This window comes from Sparus aurata, chromosome 23 (assembly GCF_900880675.1).
Source record: "Sparus aurata chromosome 23, fSpaAur1.1, whole genome shotgun sequence".
Taxonomy (NCBI): domain Eukaryota; kingdom Metazoa; phylum Chordata; class Actinopteri; order Spariformes; family Sparidae; genus Sparus; species Sparus aurata.
In genome coordinates this window covers 12065854-12084189 of record NC_044209.1, presented here as the reverse complement: position 1 = coordinate 12084189, position 18336 = coordinate 12065854, and the positions used below count along the sequence as shown (strand labels likewise).

Here is an 18336-nt window from a genome sequence, read left to right as displayed (position 1 = left end):
AGGAACAGGTTCTCCACCAAGTACATACACAGAAAACAGGCAGTTTTTTTTAAACTATCTTTATACACAGAATAAAAACACCTTTTACAAACTGAAAACTTTAAACAGGTTTTTCCTTTTTAGATGTCATCTTAATATTAAGTTAAACAAACACCTTTTTCCGAAATGTTAACAATAAATAGTCCAAATAACAATTTACATTATGTTACAAAAGCGCAGTGAATACTGGAATTTAAATTTGTACACCAAAAGAATAAAAACATGCCAGATTCAAAGACTAAACCTGCTGTTTATTATGTAAGAATCATCCTCATGGTTTTTTCTTTTCTTTTCAGGTGTCTGTCACAAATGAGGAAACATAGCAAGAGCTTTAACACTGTAGATTCAAAGCCCTCAAGGTGCTTTAAAGGAGACTGACGTTCCCATTTCTGCAATAACAACAAGAGCTCTCTTACAATTTACACTCAGAGATGAAGATAAACATGTAGGTGAGACTAAATGTTCACAATACTGCATTTTGATGGTGCTGGTTAATTGAAATTAAGAGAACAAATGCAACAGTACATTGTAATGCTAACAAGCCAAAACATGTTGACATTAGCCATAGTGTTTTGTTAGCATCCAGTTTCAGTACTAGTCAGCGGGGTATTAATGTTTTGAGCACAACCAATCAGAAGCTTTATGAATGATTAAAGAGTGACTGCACGACAAAAAGAAAAAATTAAATAAGGAGTGTCAACTATGGCTTTAGTGTTTGATTTCATAACTTCTGACTGCTCGCTTCTGTGGAGTTTAAACGGAGTGAAACACTACTGGGAAATTTAGAAAATTTTGAACATTTTGTCTGTCAACGAAAAATCAATATGTAGTTGGTCACATTATGGGCTACGGGTGCCTCCGTTCAGTCCTTGACTTAAAAAAACAGCTTGACTAGCTTCTTCGAAGTGTAAGATGAGGAACGTAAATGAACAATGTTATTTGTCCTAGTAGCTGAAGGAAAAACCAAAATGAAACATTTGGGGATGTAACTGACATAAAAATAGAGAAACAGCAAGTGAGGAAGAACGTTGCCTTTTTTATCCTCAGCATGCATTAAAAGTGACGAGAACAGCAAGAAGCAACTGGCGATGGACACTGAACTCCAATATGATTTCAGCATAGAATTCAAGGCTAGCAGCTGCACATCTGTAGAGCTACTACCAAACGTAGTCGACCGACAAAAAGCTGCCGTTTAGCAAGTGACCTTAAAACATGACGAACCTGATTACAAACACACGAGGCAGGCTATGTTCCTAAAATGCAACCAATAAAACCTTAACAGTTCAAGAGCACGTGAAAAGGAGGGCAGTATGAAATTATTTTACTTCAACCCGCCCCGCTGTGTTGAGCTCCATTGCTGCGACAGTAACTGACAAGTGTCTCACCATCCTAGTTCTTACTGACATAACTTAAACAAAAGCACCCTCCAGCGGCTTTTTGCCCCCAGCTGGGATCTGAACTGCACATTTTGGCGGATTTACACATTTTGGGGCTCCATCTGACAAGACTAGACATCATACACACACATACATACACACACACACACGCTCACACACACAAAGAGCAGGAAGAGACATAAAAGATCAGTGAAAATATTTTGTTCAGATATGGCATAGTATTTTCCTGTACATGAGGTTGTGTTTTGTAAACGCATTTGATTTTCTAAAGTGTTTTTTAAAGGGCATTTCACCTTTAACAACGGTTCAGCGAAGCAACTCGTTTCAAACTTGCTTTGAACAATGGTCAAGGTTCACCATTATTATTGCACTTTTACAAACAGGGCAGGGATGGCTTTAAGGGGGTTGGTCTTTCTCCACAGACATCTGTTCTCCAAAGTAGACGAGACGGTGTGGCAACAGTCTAGACAGAGAGGAGAAACCCCTCCTCCAGGTGGCAGCGAGGTGGCTGAGGCTCTACTTCTCAGGGCGGTGGAATGGAGGGTTCAGTCACAGCCAGCTCCTGAGCCAGGTCGTTGAAGCGAGCAATGTAGTCCACGCTGCTCTCACTCATCATGCAGGCAAGCTGGGAGTCCATCTGCAAGCACAAACAAAGAGCTTTCAATTTACGACAACTGCAAAATGATAAATATTTCCCTATTTCCCAAAGGGCCTCTGGAAGTTAAAGGAACAGTTTTGTATATTGGGAAATAGACTAATTCGCTTTGGAGTAAGATGAAAAGATTGATAACATTATTTTATCTGTCTTTTCAAAAATAAGACTCCAGCCAGCTGCCAGATAGCTTAGCTTAACATGAAAATTACGAACATGGCTCTGTCCACAGATAATAAAATCCATCTACCTCCCAGCCAAAACAAAGTCTTAACATTTTGTTATTTACACTTGAGTCTTAGAACACCAAGTACAGATTAAACAAACGAGACATAGCATGTTGATTACTGAGCTTTACAGGTGCTGGCAGGTGGATTTTGTTACCTTTGGAGGGAGCCAGTTTAGGTGTTTTACCCCCGTTTCCAGTCTTTTTGCTAAGCCAAGCTAATCGGCTGCTGGCTTTAGCACCAGCGGCCAGACAGGACTCATCTAACTCTGCCATTCTTTTAGACTGGCGGAGTGTACAACCTAAGGAATAAAACACAAAATGCAATTTTGGAGTAAAGGGCTCATCTTACTTCTGCCACATCAGGAAGGCCACGGGACTGAAAGGAATCATGGGAGTTGCAGTCCAGGAGGCTGGGACCGAGCAAAGCTGTGCCACTGGAGGGGCCGGAGGGGGTTAGGGTGGTCCGCCTGCCCTTATCAGGAGAGACCATGCTGGCTGGAAGGACAAGAAGCAAACAGTGAGACAGTGAATAGAAGGCACATACAGTAGAGATGCACCGATCAGGATTTTTGAGGCCGATCACCGAAAGCAGTATCTGCCGATCCCGATATTGCCGATCACCGATCACAGCGTCAAATCCATAAATTCTTCCATATTGTTGTCTTGTGTAACTTTCATATATTTAACTAATGATTCTTCTTAAACAACATTGACATTGTATTATTAAGTATAAAAATTAGGAGATGAGAAAGTATCATGAATTGACCACCGTTTTATTGCAGGCTGAGGCAATGTGCAATATTTCACACTCTAGAGACAACTTGGACTCAGCTTACATAGAGTAACTGTAGATTACTAGTGGGAATGCATGCAGTCAGGGTGGGAATTTTGTCATTTTAGGGGCAAGTCCATTTGGCCTTCACTTCACATGGATTATGTATTAAAACATTTTTTTAATACCAATATCAAGTTAATGTTACATTAGAAAACAGGTTTTTGTTAAGTAGGGTTAGGGTGAGGTGATTTTTGTGACACCACACTGAATATTAGTGTTATTGAATATTTCTCCCAATAGAAATTCCCCCAAATTATGGCAAAGCACATTTTTTCCAGACAAAAAATTGTAGAATAACCAGCAGGAGACCACTGATGTGTGGAGTGATTCTGGTGGCACTACACTCTGAATAATAGTGAAGTTAATGAATATTGTTTGTAGTTTCTCTTTTCGGTGTTGTACTTTGTAGACGGTCCCTGCGTCCTCGTCTCACAGACGGCTGACCCTACAGACCCAGGGGACCGCTGGTTTTGATAAATATACGGTTGTAGCTCGTTGTCTACCTTACTACGGTAGGAAAGACCCGTCGTTTGTGTTTTAACAAGGTTTCACTTATGAGTTATTGATCCGGTAAGTTCGATATTTCCAACTTTACCAAACTAAATCCTACCACATAAGTCAGTTACGCATCATGTCAAAACCGACTGCGCTCGCTCGCTGTGCTGTAAGTTTCGTTCTTCTGTTTTGAGACGCTGCTGCTGTTTGAGAGGCTTTCATGTGAGATCATCGTGATGATGAGACTCCACCTGCGCGAACCGCGAACTCACTGAAGTTACTGTGAGTGACTACTGTGCACTCAGGTGGCTGTAATTCAAGGCAAGCTCACTACGCTGACCGGGCCAGGGGCACAGAGGCCACTGAGGCCGTACGATGAGATTTTTTTCACGCGGCATCAAGGCCAAAGTGCGGGTGGCCGCCGTTGCTGCCGTGAAATTCCCACCCTGCATGCTGCTGCTTTGATCTATTTTGAGAACTCCGATCAAAACCGATTATTATTACCATTACCGGCCGATTGCGATCGGTTGCCGATCGATCTGTGCATCTCTAATAAACAGTGGAAACAAAGTTGTCTTCTGTCTTGAAAGAGAAAGGCTTCAGCTGTGTCATTGTGGGTTAATAAGAGAAAATATATTGGAAAGCAACAAAGAGTTTTTCATTAAGGTTTACTCAAAATAAAATGTGTTGTGCATTTATTAACTTAGCTAGCATTGATTTACAGTCAGTTTGACAAAGCTGCTGATCTATCAACTCTGGACTAATTGCAGCACATAGAAGAGTTCAGTGGATTGGAAAAAAAGATTTATAATCTTATCTGCTTGTGTATGTTCTTTAGGATAGACAAAGCCTTACAGAGGAGGCATCCCAACGTGGAGTCAGATGAGTCGCTGGGGTACCACTGGGGGTCGTGGCTGGGCGATGGGATCCAGCCTCTGGACGGGCTGACTGAGGGAGACGAGGCCAACAGTTTGGAGCTGTCATTGTTACTCAGTTTGGCTGGAGAGAGAGTGGCCTCTTCACCTGCAGCAGAGCACACAAACAGGAATTAGTTTACAGGAGCACTGTTCAACAGGCAGGATGTCTCAGAAGTTTAGTTGGTTGTATGTCAACATATTTCTTCCATGGAATATTTCACATGATTTCAAACTGGCCCACATGCAACACAGGTGTTCCTCATGAAAACACACAAGCATGTCGTTTTAACTCAAATAAATAAGGCCCACTTTAGGTTTCCACTTGCATGTTAGCATGTAGGATAGAATCACAGGCACGCACCGTAGTGGCCAGAGTTGATGGCGAGCTCGATGATGGAGTCGCTGATGTGTGTCTGAGGTTCTCCGGGTGTGAGAGCCTCTTCGGGGGCTCCAGGGAGAGAGATATCCAGGAGCGATGCTACGCTGGGTGGAGAGAGGAGAGAGTCCCCACCACTGGTCACCCCAGGAGATGGTGGAGGCACACCGTTCTTTGGAAAGAATTAACAGACACTTAATCAAGGCTGCTTTGTTAGATTGTTGTTGTTAAGGTTTATTAACAAATTAGTTTTCCAATATGCTTGTTGGTCAAAATGTTTTGCAACATGCATGCGTTTCTATCTAGCTAACCAAAACAGCTCACTACACCTGACCCTTGCTGTAAAGCAACAATTTGGGCTCATTACAACAATATGTAAGGCATGGAATGAACTCCAATGGCACTGAGGGACACTAATCACAATGCAAATCTCAAGCTTGGACAGTATCACAAGAAATTTGCCAAAACCACCAAAGAGTTGATTATTCCTCTGTTGTGGGTCCAAACTCAACATCTGTATGTTGTGGTTTCTACAATAATAAACAGCACATTCCCTGATCACAATCCGTAATTTACTGTGTCGGCTACACTGTATATCCTACCAAGACCTGACCTGTATTCAGGCTAAACTGCAGATTTTCAGACCCAAGTTCAACCAGCATCGATCTGCCTTTCAGTGACCTCATTCTGGCAGATTGCTGATAAAAATATATGCGCAAAGTTTTTTCCAGCTTATTGCAGAGAAGATAAAGTCCCTCCTGTTACGAAATTAACATATTGTTATGCCCATTTTATCATGGTGGCCACTAACATATTCAGGCATACAATGCTTATAAAAATGTTTACTACTATACTACTTTACTGAGCACAATTAGAAAACCTCATCTCATCGGCCTGACATATCGGTAGAGATGATCATTTAGGGCCATGCTCTGTATTTTCAAAATCAATTAAAAACCTGGACAACACTCTGACAATGACCAGAGTCATTCACAAGAGTGAGGAGAAACACAGCTCTGTTTGATAAAGATTTTACATATTTTCCTGGGTGAGATCAGAGACATTTTTCTGCTTCAAACAGACAATAAAGTTCATTCAATTTCAATTTAACAACTAAGATCAGACAATTCAAGGGTCTTCATGGAAGTATCAATAATTTAAGAACTGCTCTGGTTATTAGGAGAACTTAAAGCTCCAAGTTTATCTTAATTTGTGTATATATGTGTGTTGTGTGTGTCAGTGTGTGCTCCTCACCTCAGGGACATTGTGCTGGAGGAGCTGAGCGTCTGGTTCAGCATCAACAATGGGCGTGGTGGTGAGCAGGGTGCTGTTGTCAACTGAGGGAGAGTTCAGCTCCCGACAGGGACTTCCAGGGATGATACCTGCAGACTTAGCTGCCAGGTCAATGGCACCTGAAAGAGTATTAACAGTTTAGAAACACGGGGGATTTGTTACATCAGCACACACCTGATAAGCTTTAACCCTGAGACAAGCATGTGAAGATAGATCATATAAAGAAAAATATTAACTTCAGCAATTCACCTCAGCAACAATTGCAATTAAAAAAAGTTGAAAGCAGGGGCGATAGGACAAAAGTGTGTAGAAAAAGGAGTGTAGCTGGAAGAATGTTCTTTTTAGCCCTAAACAAAAAGGCACTTGTTCAAAATCGTATCTACTGACAGAGATCATGTGGGAAGAAGTCATTTTATTATACATGTTGAGACTGGAATTCAATTTTGGATAAAATTCCAGATAATCCAGCTAGTAGTGTCTTACACAGAAATAACTTAATTTGACAAAACCTTAATTCTTAGGAATATCACTGGTGCCCTCAACTGACACCCGCATAAAGAGCGTAACTCAAAATGTATGACAACCCTTGTACATATGAACTCCAGACAATATCCAGAGAATCGGATCAGGATATCATCCTGATTTGCCTGATCACACATGCAGCACACAACAGGAGATTCACACATGTGTGGTTTGTAATTTGAAAAAGCATATATATGTGCTACTAGAGGATAAAGAATGACTAAAAGGATAAACTAAAAATTTCATCAGTGGATCATAAAATTTAGCATTTAACAAAATATCAATAAAACATAAAACCTGAAAAATAGATACATTAAAAAAGCAGCACATACTGGAGAGCTGGCTAGCTGCTGCAGAGCTGGACGCTGCAGGGGAAGCTTTGGACAGGGTGGGGCGGGAGGAAGGAGCCAGGCGTGTGTGGATTGGCCGGAAGGATCCAGTTCCTGAGGGAAGAAACAGGAAGTTAGAGAGCGAGATATTTGTAGAGTTGTTGTTGAAAAAGAGAAACGACATTAAGTTGTGTACAAAACAAACTAGCAGAGTAATTTACCAAAGTTGACAATGAAGAAGCCTATTCAAGGGCCTGCTTTCAAGAATGTGACAGTTTAAACATCTGCATCCTATCCACAAATTATACTTTAGGATCATGATGTCTGCAGAGTACCTGTGGCAGAGGAGTTGGAGAGGATGGAGAAGGAGCACACATGCTGAGGAGTATCTCCTGTAGTTCGGGGTAGGAGTGTTCTCTGTGGAGATTATGGAAGCAACTTAACTAAATGCATCTTTTAGCCCGTTATGACGCACCAGATGTACTTCAAGACTATTACAGTGATAGAATTCAACCAATTTCCAAAGTCAAAGTAATCATCCTTCTGTTCTTCTCTTACCTGAACTACAAGCGGTTTCCGAAGTTGCCTGTTTCGAGGTTTTCTCTGTCTAGAAAGGAAAAGATCTGACTGCATCTGCAAAAAAAATGAAATAAATACAATTAATTTATATTTGTGCGTATTCTTGTGGATGATAAATCAATTTAGTTCTCCTAAAATGTGTGTTTAAATAAAAAAAAACTGCTCTGTCTTACACTGATAGAGTCGAGCTGCTGTCTGAGGGCCAGCTCAGCCTCCTTGTTGGGGGAAAACATTCGGTTGTGTCGTGAGCTGTTGGGGGGAAGCGTGGTGGGCACTGCAAACACGCCGCCCTCTGAGTCGGCGGCTGCAGTTGTCCCAAGCAAAGAGCGGGGGAGGTTGCGTCCACCTGGAGAATGTGGAGGAAAAATTAATATATGTCATGTGAGGAAGGTATAAAGCGTAAAATAAATAAAGCTATAAAAATATATTTTAAAAAACAACCAGTAAGTCTTTGTGTTCATTTCTGAACATGCACGGAATTGACTACAGTTTATTTGTCATGGGCTTTTCTAGCAATATTTGAAAAATATGGAACACAAAATTAGTATACAATCACTCATGATGCAGAAAGGAGTTGAACTCCATCATTATTTTCCATTCTCAAACAAAAACAACTACAGTACCATCAGAAGAAACACACATTATCAGGAAAATCAGTCCCAGCTAACTGTAATGGGTCAAGAAAAACAAAGCAGATGTGTGGGATATGATTAATGGTCCTAACCAGTCTCTGCCATCTTAAATCCAAACAAGATTTTGTTATGCAAAAGCAGTGCAATAGGCAGCATCTACAATCTTTACAGATCATCCGCTAAACTTACGTTAAATACACATTCAATGCCTGTTTTAGCAAAATCAGAGTATATGACACAGAGCGATACATACCCGATGCTCCAGCACTTGGCAGGTGTAACCTGGCTCCTCTTACAGAGGCCTGCTGCCGGCCACAGCTGGGGCTGCGAACACCTGTGATGGGCCCCTTCCCTGGAGGTGTGAGGGCCTGGTTCTGCTCCTCCTGATGGGTCTTGAGTGGCGATGTGGCCGTGGAACACAGCTCTGGAGCCTGAAGCAGAAGTTGCATTATTGACACCATCAGCTTTACATGTACATTGCTACATGATTCAATAGAGTTTGTCCTTTATTGATCTGTGGAGGATTCGTTGTGGATGAATTGACTAGGCAATGCAATTTTGTGAATCCACAGGAATTAGCACCGTGCATACTGGTGTCTCACTGTGGCATCTGATTGAGGACTATAATGTTCATTTTAAGTTGCATTCTTCATTCATGCCACTAGGATTCAAAAATGAAAATTCTTCAACGTTATGTTCATGTTTGTCCATTAAATTTGACTGTACAGAAATGATGATTTTGTTTGTGAATCATGAAGGAAAAACTAACTTACATTTCGTTACACAACTGTGTGTTGTATAATGACAAATAAATCACCTTGAACCTTTTGTCCAAAAGTACAAATTAAAGTAGCTATCTGGGAACCAGCAACAACATTGTGAGAAGTAGCAGTTAATCCCTACCAGAGGTTTAGGATTGACCTCTGTGGCAACCAGTTTGAGCAGGCATCGCAAAACACGGTGTGTCCTGTTGGGCTTTGGCTGGGCTGAGGCTTGTCCATTTTCTTGGTTGTTGGAAGGAACTGGCACGGGCTGCCACTCATACTCCAGCTGCAGTTTGCCAGGCTTCCCAAACATCAAGTAGAGCTCAGCCAGGGTGACATTCTCTGCATCCCGTGCACTCCAGCCTTCCTCTCTGATCTGTTCCACAGCACGTTCTTTAGCTGCAGGTGCAGAACCCTGCGACATCCCCTCCTCTGAAGCAGTCACTGGGGGTTTGGCTGGAGGAGTCTGGTTGGCCTCTGGAGAGGAGGTGCTGGTGCTCTGCTCCTCTTTGCACTGCTCCGATGAGCTTTCTATACCACTACACAACTTCTCCACGCTTTTGGTCACTGCTAAACCAACACTGGCCTCTACTCCAGAACAGGCCTTGGCCCCCTCAGAGGGTCCCATACAAGTTCCCTCTTCCCTTGGGGCCACAGTCTGCTGAGACAACGCAGGAACAGAAACAGACTGAGGTCGCTTTTCCTCCACTTTTGTAGCACTGTCTTGTGCAGATTCAGGGTTAAGGGGCTCAGTTCGTCGACTATCACCCAATACAGTCAGTGAAGCACCAACGGCCCCAGCAGCAGCGGTGCCCCCGCGCCCAGATTTGGTGCCAGTACGAGATGATGGAGCCATGTGAATACCCAGAATCTGGGCAGCCGGCAGTTCCTTGGCGTTTGGCCGGTTCTTGCCGCTCTCTAGCCAGTGTACAGTGCAGGAGGCCTTGGAGTGGACCACACGTGCCACACCAGGCAGTGTGGTCAAGGTGCTACTCTCAGCAGGGAAAAGAAAGAGCTCCTCCTGCTGGGATTTGCTGGGAGAGAATGAACTGGACTGGCCGCCTTCCAGAGCTTCCCTCTCCATTAGACTCTTAAGCTGAAGCGTCAGCGTTAAGGACTCCACAAATGTTTACAGCTGAAGTGCAAACACATTGCTCTAAGTCCTATACCAAAGATGATTTTAAAAGATGATGTACTATGCAACATACAGTAGTGCAGTGGCTGTATAAAATAGGTGTCACAGGACAGAGTGAGTTCCAAGAAACTTAGAATTTTGTTATATCCCATGATAAACTGATAAAAAATATTGTTTACAGAATAGTTATGTATGTAACATGTGATGTCTCTACATCATACAGTTTGCTGCTCTATTAAGATGCAAATCATTTGATGTTTTAAAGGATACAATCCGCTGGTCATGATACGTCCACTTTTGTTTCAGGTACTCGATGAGGCTGGACACTTTCCTGTGGAGCTCCACCACCATCCTGGGTTAGAAAAGACACAGGAAGAAGATTGATTACCAAACTGCTGTGGTAAGACAGAGGAGAACAGCAGTGGGCTGGTTAATTTAGTTTGTGGGTTCTTAACAAACCATAATGAGGAAACATGCGTACATATAAATTAACTTTAGCCAGTGATCTGTAGGGGGTTGTTTCATGTTGGAACCCCTTAACTACATTAATGAACTTTACATGTATCCTCAAGATTTTCCAAAGCACGGATGTCTTTGTTTCAAAATATGGATAAAAATCAATTGAGTCAGTCTTGTGGTATAGTGTAGTTTTGCTTCAGTTTCAAACAGACAACATTTTCAAACTTCTCGATGATGCACACAGTAAGCAAACTCGTACAACTGTAATTAATTTGCCAAAGTGTAATGCATTATTGAGCTGTACTGTCGGAAAGTTGATCCTGTAAATCACTGGCAAAATTTGATATATTTTTTTATTCTAAGCAGTTATGATATTTCTGCATATGGATACTCTGAAGAAATTCTTATATGATATGCTTTTGAAAAGTTTTTTCTTTTGCCTTACCTGAGACGAGGGTTGTGGGCTAGACTCTGAACGCGGGCCCAGGAGTGGTTACTGCGTGGTTGGAGCTCTACTGCCACCTTCAAGGGTAGACGCACTGGCTTTTGGTCCTCCTCATCACTCACTCCTGCCACATCACAAAAACAAAATGAGAATTTATAAGTAACAACAACTAAGTGCTCTTAAATTGAAAAGTTAATCGAACCTTAAGAGTAACAACAGTACTACAATAACGTGTACAAAACAGCTGCAATTGCTTAAGACCATGTTCTCCTAGAAACTAGGCAAATAGGCAGATTCTAATTTTCCATCTCGATTAAAGCAAATGTTTTCTCTAAGTTTGGTGAGTGACTGTTATTGAACAAGGGAGCTAGATTACAGCCGGTCTGATCAGTCATCTCCATCATCTCCCTCCTGCTCCTCCTCCTCACTTTGCTCCCACAGAGTTACCATGGAAACTAGTGCACACGCCATTGTTATTGCCAAAAAACCCCGCCCCCACAGACCCTGTGCCTCATCATCATCATGGTTTACATTTTCAGCGCTGATGTTTGTTTATTTGGTATGTACTGTACATGTTGGGCATCTGTGCAGGCACATGCTCACCATCTGGGTCACAAAGTTTCTTCAGTGCACGGCACATGGGCGCTTTGATTCTCAGGTTCCTCCCTTTGGAGCGTACGGTGGTGGCCCTGGTCAAAGAAAAATTAGAGCAAGAAAGTTTTCAGTGTATTTTTAAGGGGAATCTTTCTGGATCATATTACACCTTTCTATGAAGGCTTATCGTCACTCTGTAGAAGTATTCTAATAAGTCACAGAAACACAGACTTGTACAGATTTAACTGATCAATTGCATGGGTTGTAGACAATAACAAAAACATTTGACGAATGATTTAGTCATGGGCCAAAAGCTTATCTGTGTTTTTGTGGATGCGATACAGAACTTTAGATCAAAAAAACATCCTTCAAATTGCCAGATGTGTGAATGTAAACACAGTTGCTATTCAGTTTTTGAAGTCAACTCCTGACTTACCCTTGCTGGATGAGTTCATTGAGCTTTGCCACATTCTTGTCATCCATTACTGCCAAAGACACAAAACAAAGCCAGAGAGACGTTTACAACACCGTCCCTCAGGAGCAGCTGTCCCTTAAGACTGAGAGCATGCAGTTTTTAATCACATCCCTTGTGTCCCAAACTAACAGCAGAAAAACAAATGCACACAAAACAACTTAAGAACAGGCCCCCATTAACATGTAGAGCTTTGACTTACATCCTCCAACTTTTTTGCGCAGCTCGGCATAGCAGATGAGACCGTACAGTTCTTGAGAGGATTTCTTCAGCACCCTGGAGTAAACTGAGAAGGACAGGTGGCACAAGTCACAACACTGCTGTAACCAGCAACGCAGGAGACATGTGTGCTACATAAAGATAACACAAGAGTGACACTCAGGGCCTTTTGGAGTGGAAAGGGCCTTTGGCTTATCTGGAGAGTTTTTGGGACAAAGAGTCCCTGCCCAACAAAGTGCTTTCTAAACATTACTGTGGGAACTGTTAAAAAGGTGGACCTGGAAGATATTAGACTAGATGAAAAGAAATTAAACCAAACCTGCCGTCCTGTCATGACATACCAAATTAATAAAAAGCCTCTTTTAACCCCCAGACAACTGCCATGTTAGTTATTCTGAGGGCTGTAATGGACATAATAGGGTAATTGAGACAGGATATGATGTGTTGCACGTTATCATTGTAAAAAAAAATACAAATAAATAACTAATAAATAAATACTGTTCTGCCCTCCATCTTCACTGAGACTCAGTGAGGTCCCACCTTTTTTTTGGTTGACAAGGATAACGGGCAGCTTACCGTTGGCAAAGTCAATGTGTTTGGAGATCTTGTGCCAGGTCCGGTAGTAAAAGTGGCGGACCTGCTCCTTGTTCTTCACCATGTTGGCTGGCTTGCCTCTCTTCTTGTACTTCATTGCAATGTTGTTCTGGATAGCCTCAAAATCCTTCCCATGCTGGACATCCAAATAGTTGAGATGATGCCAAAAGACACAAAGACATGTAAGAGACATTTTAACTAGGTTTTAAGTGTCCTATGATACATAATGCAAACATGCAGGCCAAGACTTGAAGTTGCTGCTCATTTTTAAGCTAGGGCACTCCTTCTGGTTTTACCTCGTAGAGCCCCTCAAAAAAGCTGTTCTTGTCCTCTGCGCTCCAAGACTCCCACTGCCGCCGGGCCCTCTTCTGGTTACCAGCTTGCTCCTCCTTCTCAGCAGACCCTTGGCTCTTGGAGGTCTTCGATATTCCCCCTGTGGAGCCAGCCACAGGCCCCGACTGTCCCACTGTCCCCTGGGAGGAAGAACCATTCTCTGCCCCTGTGTTGCATTGAGAAAGGGAGCCCACAAATGCATCATCCATGAAACATTAAGAGAAAAGACAAAACTGAAATATAAAAGGTAAAAAATGTTAGGACTGAGCTGAATGTTTTGGTGGACCATTCTGGTTGTTTTCCACAGCCAGCATGAAATAAAAATACAACTGTAGTTGTGAGGTGCATGGTTTGGGAAATGTTAAAATACAAACACAAAAAGCCACACACCCACTGCTATTACACTGCAAAACCTGCAGAGCTTCCCCCTCTGTGGCTCTGCTCTGGCAAGCAGGCAGGAAAAGCAATCAGTCCCTACAGCCAGGTCCACAGCACACAGATCCAAAACCAACTCGTGGTGGGCTCCAAATGGCCAAGTTTACCCCGGCACTGAGCACAATGCCAGGAGGCATTAAGACAAGCGCAGAGGCAGTTACTGCTGCAGCGCTGCTCAATGTTAAGACAACTGTAGATTTCCAGCCAGTGAGGGTATTCATTTACAAATGTAAATCTGTGGGGCTGATAGGCACCAACCTAGAAGTGTCTCTTTCAAAAAAGATGTGGACCAATATAGCATCATATTAAAATAAACAGGGCTTCTTTGGTCGACACTTGAGCGATCTAAATATAAATTTGATGAAACAATCTGTATAAACAACAAAAGAAATCCACCAGGCATATCTCGGAGAGCCAGCGTATTCATCAATATATTGCAAATGTTTAATTGTCAGATCCAGTCCAGTTCATTTACAATTGTATTTGTTATTTGGGAAGAAACTATCTTATTCTCATTGCAGAGCACCATAATTATCCACACTGAAACAAATCAGTAATAACCCCTCACTAAATCTTTAATAAAAACATAAAGACTATCTCAATTTGACAAAGAAGATACAGGTGTCTGCTTGCTGGTGAAGCACTACAATAACATGCTCCCAAAGTAGCCCAGCTCTCGGTTCCAAACACACTAGATATTAATGCTCCTGGCTCACGCTTTTTTGACTCTTGCCATATTGGTCGTATGGAGACCCAAAAGTAGATGCCTCATTTACAATGAATCAGGCCAGCCATCCATTAGTGTTTATAATTATTCAACGAGGGAATCTGTCTGTGTGTTTACAACTCAGTAAAAACTAAGTTTTCTGTAGCTTTAGTTTTATACTTGCATCAGCTAGTATTTCAATTCACCCCTGAAAGTGTCTGAGATTTGCTAGCATCATTTAAGATGATGTTGCATCCTTAATGTTTGTGATGACATGGACAGATACATTTTGCACATTATTTTCATTCCGAAAAGACAAAAACACAACACGTTTTTGATCATTTCGATTGATCAGTGGATCAATAAAATTAGCTGAGGACAACAAGGTGATGATGCTCTTTTTTCTTATCAATTCAATATTTAATGAATAAAAAAAAAACTAATTTATTAAGAAGCAACTCTCCATAATAATATATAATTGTTGTCCTATTGAGAGTCCGGTGCAGAAAAACTTCAGTCTCTACCCTGTGATTATTTTTCCTACACTCACTTGATAAGGACCACGATAACACACCTGTGTTTTTAAAGCCATAACGGCAAGTTCACACGAAACTGTAACTGAAAATAGTCAGATGACATCCTAATTGATACCCAAGTTCTGGCCAGTGACTCTCCTTCTTTTTTACATTAATGGTTTCACACAGGATGGTGTTGCAACTTATGCTGGAGCAGCCGCAGATCTACACAGAGTACAACCACTGTCCCGGGGGGAGTACACAGCAACAAAAACACAACCAATGTAGCAATCACTGATGAGCAAATTGTACACAACTAAGAGCAGACCCCCTGCTAATCACACCTATGCACACTTTTCTCTGAGCTGGTCACCTACAGTACCTTTCGATTTTGCCCCGCCATGGCCATTGATGGTGGAGCCGATTGAATCCTTCCGGATCCGTTTGCTCGGAGGTCGAACGCTTGATCGGAGAAAATGATGCTGGTCGTGACACGGAGGGGCGGGCTCCGCGGAGGTCTGGGGATGCTGGGTTGAGCCTAGCCCGGTTCGGTTCGGGGGAGAGGCTGAGAGGACGGGAGCTGAACCGGGGCTGAGACCCGTGGCTGATGGATTAAGAATTTCCACTCCGTCGTCTCCCTTTGTACTGCGCTCCTCGCTCGCCTGCTCTCCGCTCTCCTCCTCGTCGCAACCTTCGGGCTTTCTGGACGGATTCCTCCTCCCATCGACACCGATCCCCTCCCTGGAGCCCGGTGTCATGCTGCCAGAACACATTCAGGGAAAATATTTCACATTTGGAGCAAAGCGATGTGCAAAATTAACTTCTAAAGACGACGTTCACTGTCTCTCAACATGGCCGCCGCTGTTTGTTTCAAATCCCCTCTCCAGTCCCGACAAAACAACACCAAATATATGCATTTAACGTATTGAGATGAAATATAATCAACAACCTAAATAGTTAAGTAACTGCCGGCAGCGTTTTTACAAGTATCTTTCGGCTCAAATGGGCGATATTCTGGGTTTAATTTAAACTAAATTCAAATGCGAGCGCTTTTCAGTTTAGCGCCCTGCAGAAACGACAACGAAACCCCTCGGTGCATTCGACCTCTAAATAAAGTGTTTATTTCAAACATAATTTTACCCATTTTCGTGCTCTTCGGTAGTAGGCGACGTCTTCTTTCTCTTCACCATGAGTCCGACCGGTTAGATTGGCAAATACTGATCAAATTGAGCATAATAAAACCTAGACCGATCTCTACGCTTTCTGCCCTCTCCTTGCTCTTGCTTCGACTGAGCTGAACTCTCTGCGCAGTTCAACTGTTTTCTATCAGCAACAACATTACTCAACGTTTCTTTGCAACAAGAAATTAAACTATACGAGCCACTTGCAAATAAGAGACATTTACTACATGCACTGACGAAGAATTGTCTGTAGCCCGTACCAGGTGGGCTCATCTGAATTGATAAGCGTAGATAGTTTTATTAACGTATGTGCGAGTGGACTTTGCTTGTCACTACGTCACCATCGCCTGCAAAAATGATGTCTATAAAACTATTCCAATTATAGTTTAGATCCTGCTATGGTGAGTTTTTTTGACAAGACTCTACGAGCCTACATTACTTTCGCCTCATACAAATACTTGATCATACGTCAAAATGTGCACCAGGCTATGTGCGGATCAAGACCTTGTGTATTACACTATATTTATGAGATGGTGTGATAATGTATAAACAACTGTTTATTTATAATATTATGTTTCCTCGATTATTTTTCAGCATTTATTTCTGAGTAATCAGAAGAATGGTGATGCAAAGTGACAGCGATAGAAAGCTAAACAAAGAAAGACTGATCAGATATGAGTAGCTTGAGGCCGGAGATGACAAGGAATACCCCCTTTTCTACATTCCGACACACTCCTGTTTTCTGTCACCTAAACGCTAAATCTCAGAGACAACCCATGAGCCACAAAGTATAAATGATCTAAAAGAATTGAGAGTCCGAAACTACTAGAAAAAGTCAATAAATATTGACTTTCGCACCTTGGAATCTTACAACTTCAATTAATTGTAGAGTCCATAGATGGATGCAACTATAATTTAACTTAAATTGATCGAAAAAAAAGTCGTTCCAGATTTTTTTCAGGTAAATCTCTAATTCAACAGCAACACACTGAAATCCAGGTCACAGAATTACTTGACATTTCCCCTGAAATCTTACAGCCCTAGCAACCAAGTGACAACTGTAGTCTAACAACAGGTTTCATATTTTACTCGAAGGCTGACGTTACTTTATAAGTGCAATAACGTAATACCTTAAGTTATTTATATTAACTGTGCTTGTTAACGTTGTTGTGGAAAGCTGTATTACATATATACAAGAGTCGCATCCATACATAACGTGGTACCTAGCATGGCTGCTGTTTTTGGCTAGCTAACGTTAACTCCACGGCAGTGAAACAAGCAATAACGTTACTATAAAACCTACTTGTAACATAACAAATGTCTTATGCAGACATTCAAACGTGCTGTCGGATGGTTAACGCTATCAAAGTTTAAGAATTACCTGATGTGGAAGCCTGCTGGTGGTATTCCCAATCGAGACACGGGCTAGCATTGCTAGCAGACGGCAGTCATCCAGCTTGTTACCGATGACAGTTCCTGCGGCTCGATTGTCCACGCGCGTAGGCACGCCCACTAGAACTCAAAAACAAATCCTCTGATTGGTCAGAAATACATGAGGACGACGGTTAAAATTTGATTGACAGTGCGCTCCACCAATTGTTAGAGGGAAAAGCAGTGCAAAGGACCAATTGCCTTTCTCTTCCTGTCATGCCTTATACATTTGCCGATATATATTTTTAATCTCCAAATCCAGTTTGACTCTACAATAATCCACCCGTTTTGCTCTGCAATCAAGCGTTATTTTAATGAGATTGGATCAGAGCAACGGAGTTTTTTGGCGCTCTGGAAAAAAAGTTACACCCCAAGAAGTGATTGGCATTTTGAAGATCAAATCAAGAGGCAGAATTCAGAGGCTGCGCTTGAATTTATTCTGGCGTACGCCGATAGTGACCCGACTACATGGAACCAAACATTTGCATATACAGCAGGCAACAAAACACTTACTAAAACGATGATTGCAACGCACCAGCTACAACAAAATGATGGACAACGGAATTTTGATTTAACAGCATCTGTACTTTATTTTAGTTTCCATCTTGGACTCAGCAAACGCCTGCATTTGCCCAGGCGAGGCGCCCCGGTGAAAAGAACAAGCGCCATATATCAGGATTAGTTCACGCGTTCGGTTGTTTGTTCTCCATTTGACAGATCCGCAGGGCGGAGTTTCTGCCTTAAATCTATAAAACGTG

At 42.1% G+C, this 18336-nt stretch overlaps 1 protein-coding gene across 2 annotated transcripts; it reads right to left on the bottom strand.

Moving 5' to 3' along the window:
- Positions 1-43: 43 nt before the first annotated feature.
- cramp1 (cramped chromatin regulator 1) lies at positions 44-17639 on the bottom strand. Of its 2 annotated transcripts, none has more exons than XM_030407739.1 (20): positions 17529-17639; positions 15349-15725; positions 13274-13476; positions 12960-13113; positions 12367-12450; positions 12129-12177; positions 11702-11787; positions 11099-11222; positions 10465-10546; positions 9199-10155; positions 8549-8726; positions 7837-8009; positions 7643-7717; positions 7420-7501; positions 7088-7198; positions 6195-6352; positions 4926-5112; positions 4503-4670; positions 2667-2812; positions 44-2073 (listed from the first exon to the last, which is right to left on the bottom strand). In XM_030407739.1, exons 2-20 carry the CDS (start codon positions 15722-15724, stop codon positions 1960-1962), a joined length of 3507 nt encoding a protein of 1168 aa, XP_030263599.1. In that variant the 5' UTR covers position 15725; positions 17529-17639; the 3' UTR covers positions 44-1959. The 2 variants fall into 2 exon arrangements, with proteins under 2 accessions (XP_030263599.1, XP_030263598.1); XM_030407738.1 differs by lacking the exon at positions 17529-17639 and adding an exon at positions 16107-16396.
- Between the last annotated feature and the right edge of the window lie 697 nt (positions 17640-18336).

Excerpts from the sequence above, each read along its gene's own strand:
- cramp1 (XM_030407738.1), bottom strand. The coding sequence starts at position 16,156 with ATGGTGAAGAGAAAGAAGACGTCGCCTACTACCGAAGAGCACGAAAAT. Across the intron at positions 7,718-7,836 it reads AGCAGCTCGACTCTATCAGT|ATGCAGTCAGATCTTTTCCT; the intron begins GTAAGACAGAGC and ends TTTTTTTTGCAG. Across the intron at positions 7,199-7,419 it reads CTCCAACTCCTCTGCCACAG|GAACTGGATCCTTCCGGCCA; the intron begins GTACTCTGCAGA and ends TTCTTCCCTCAG.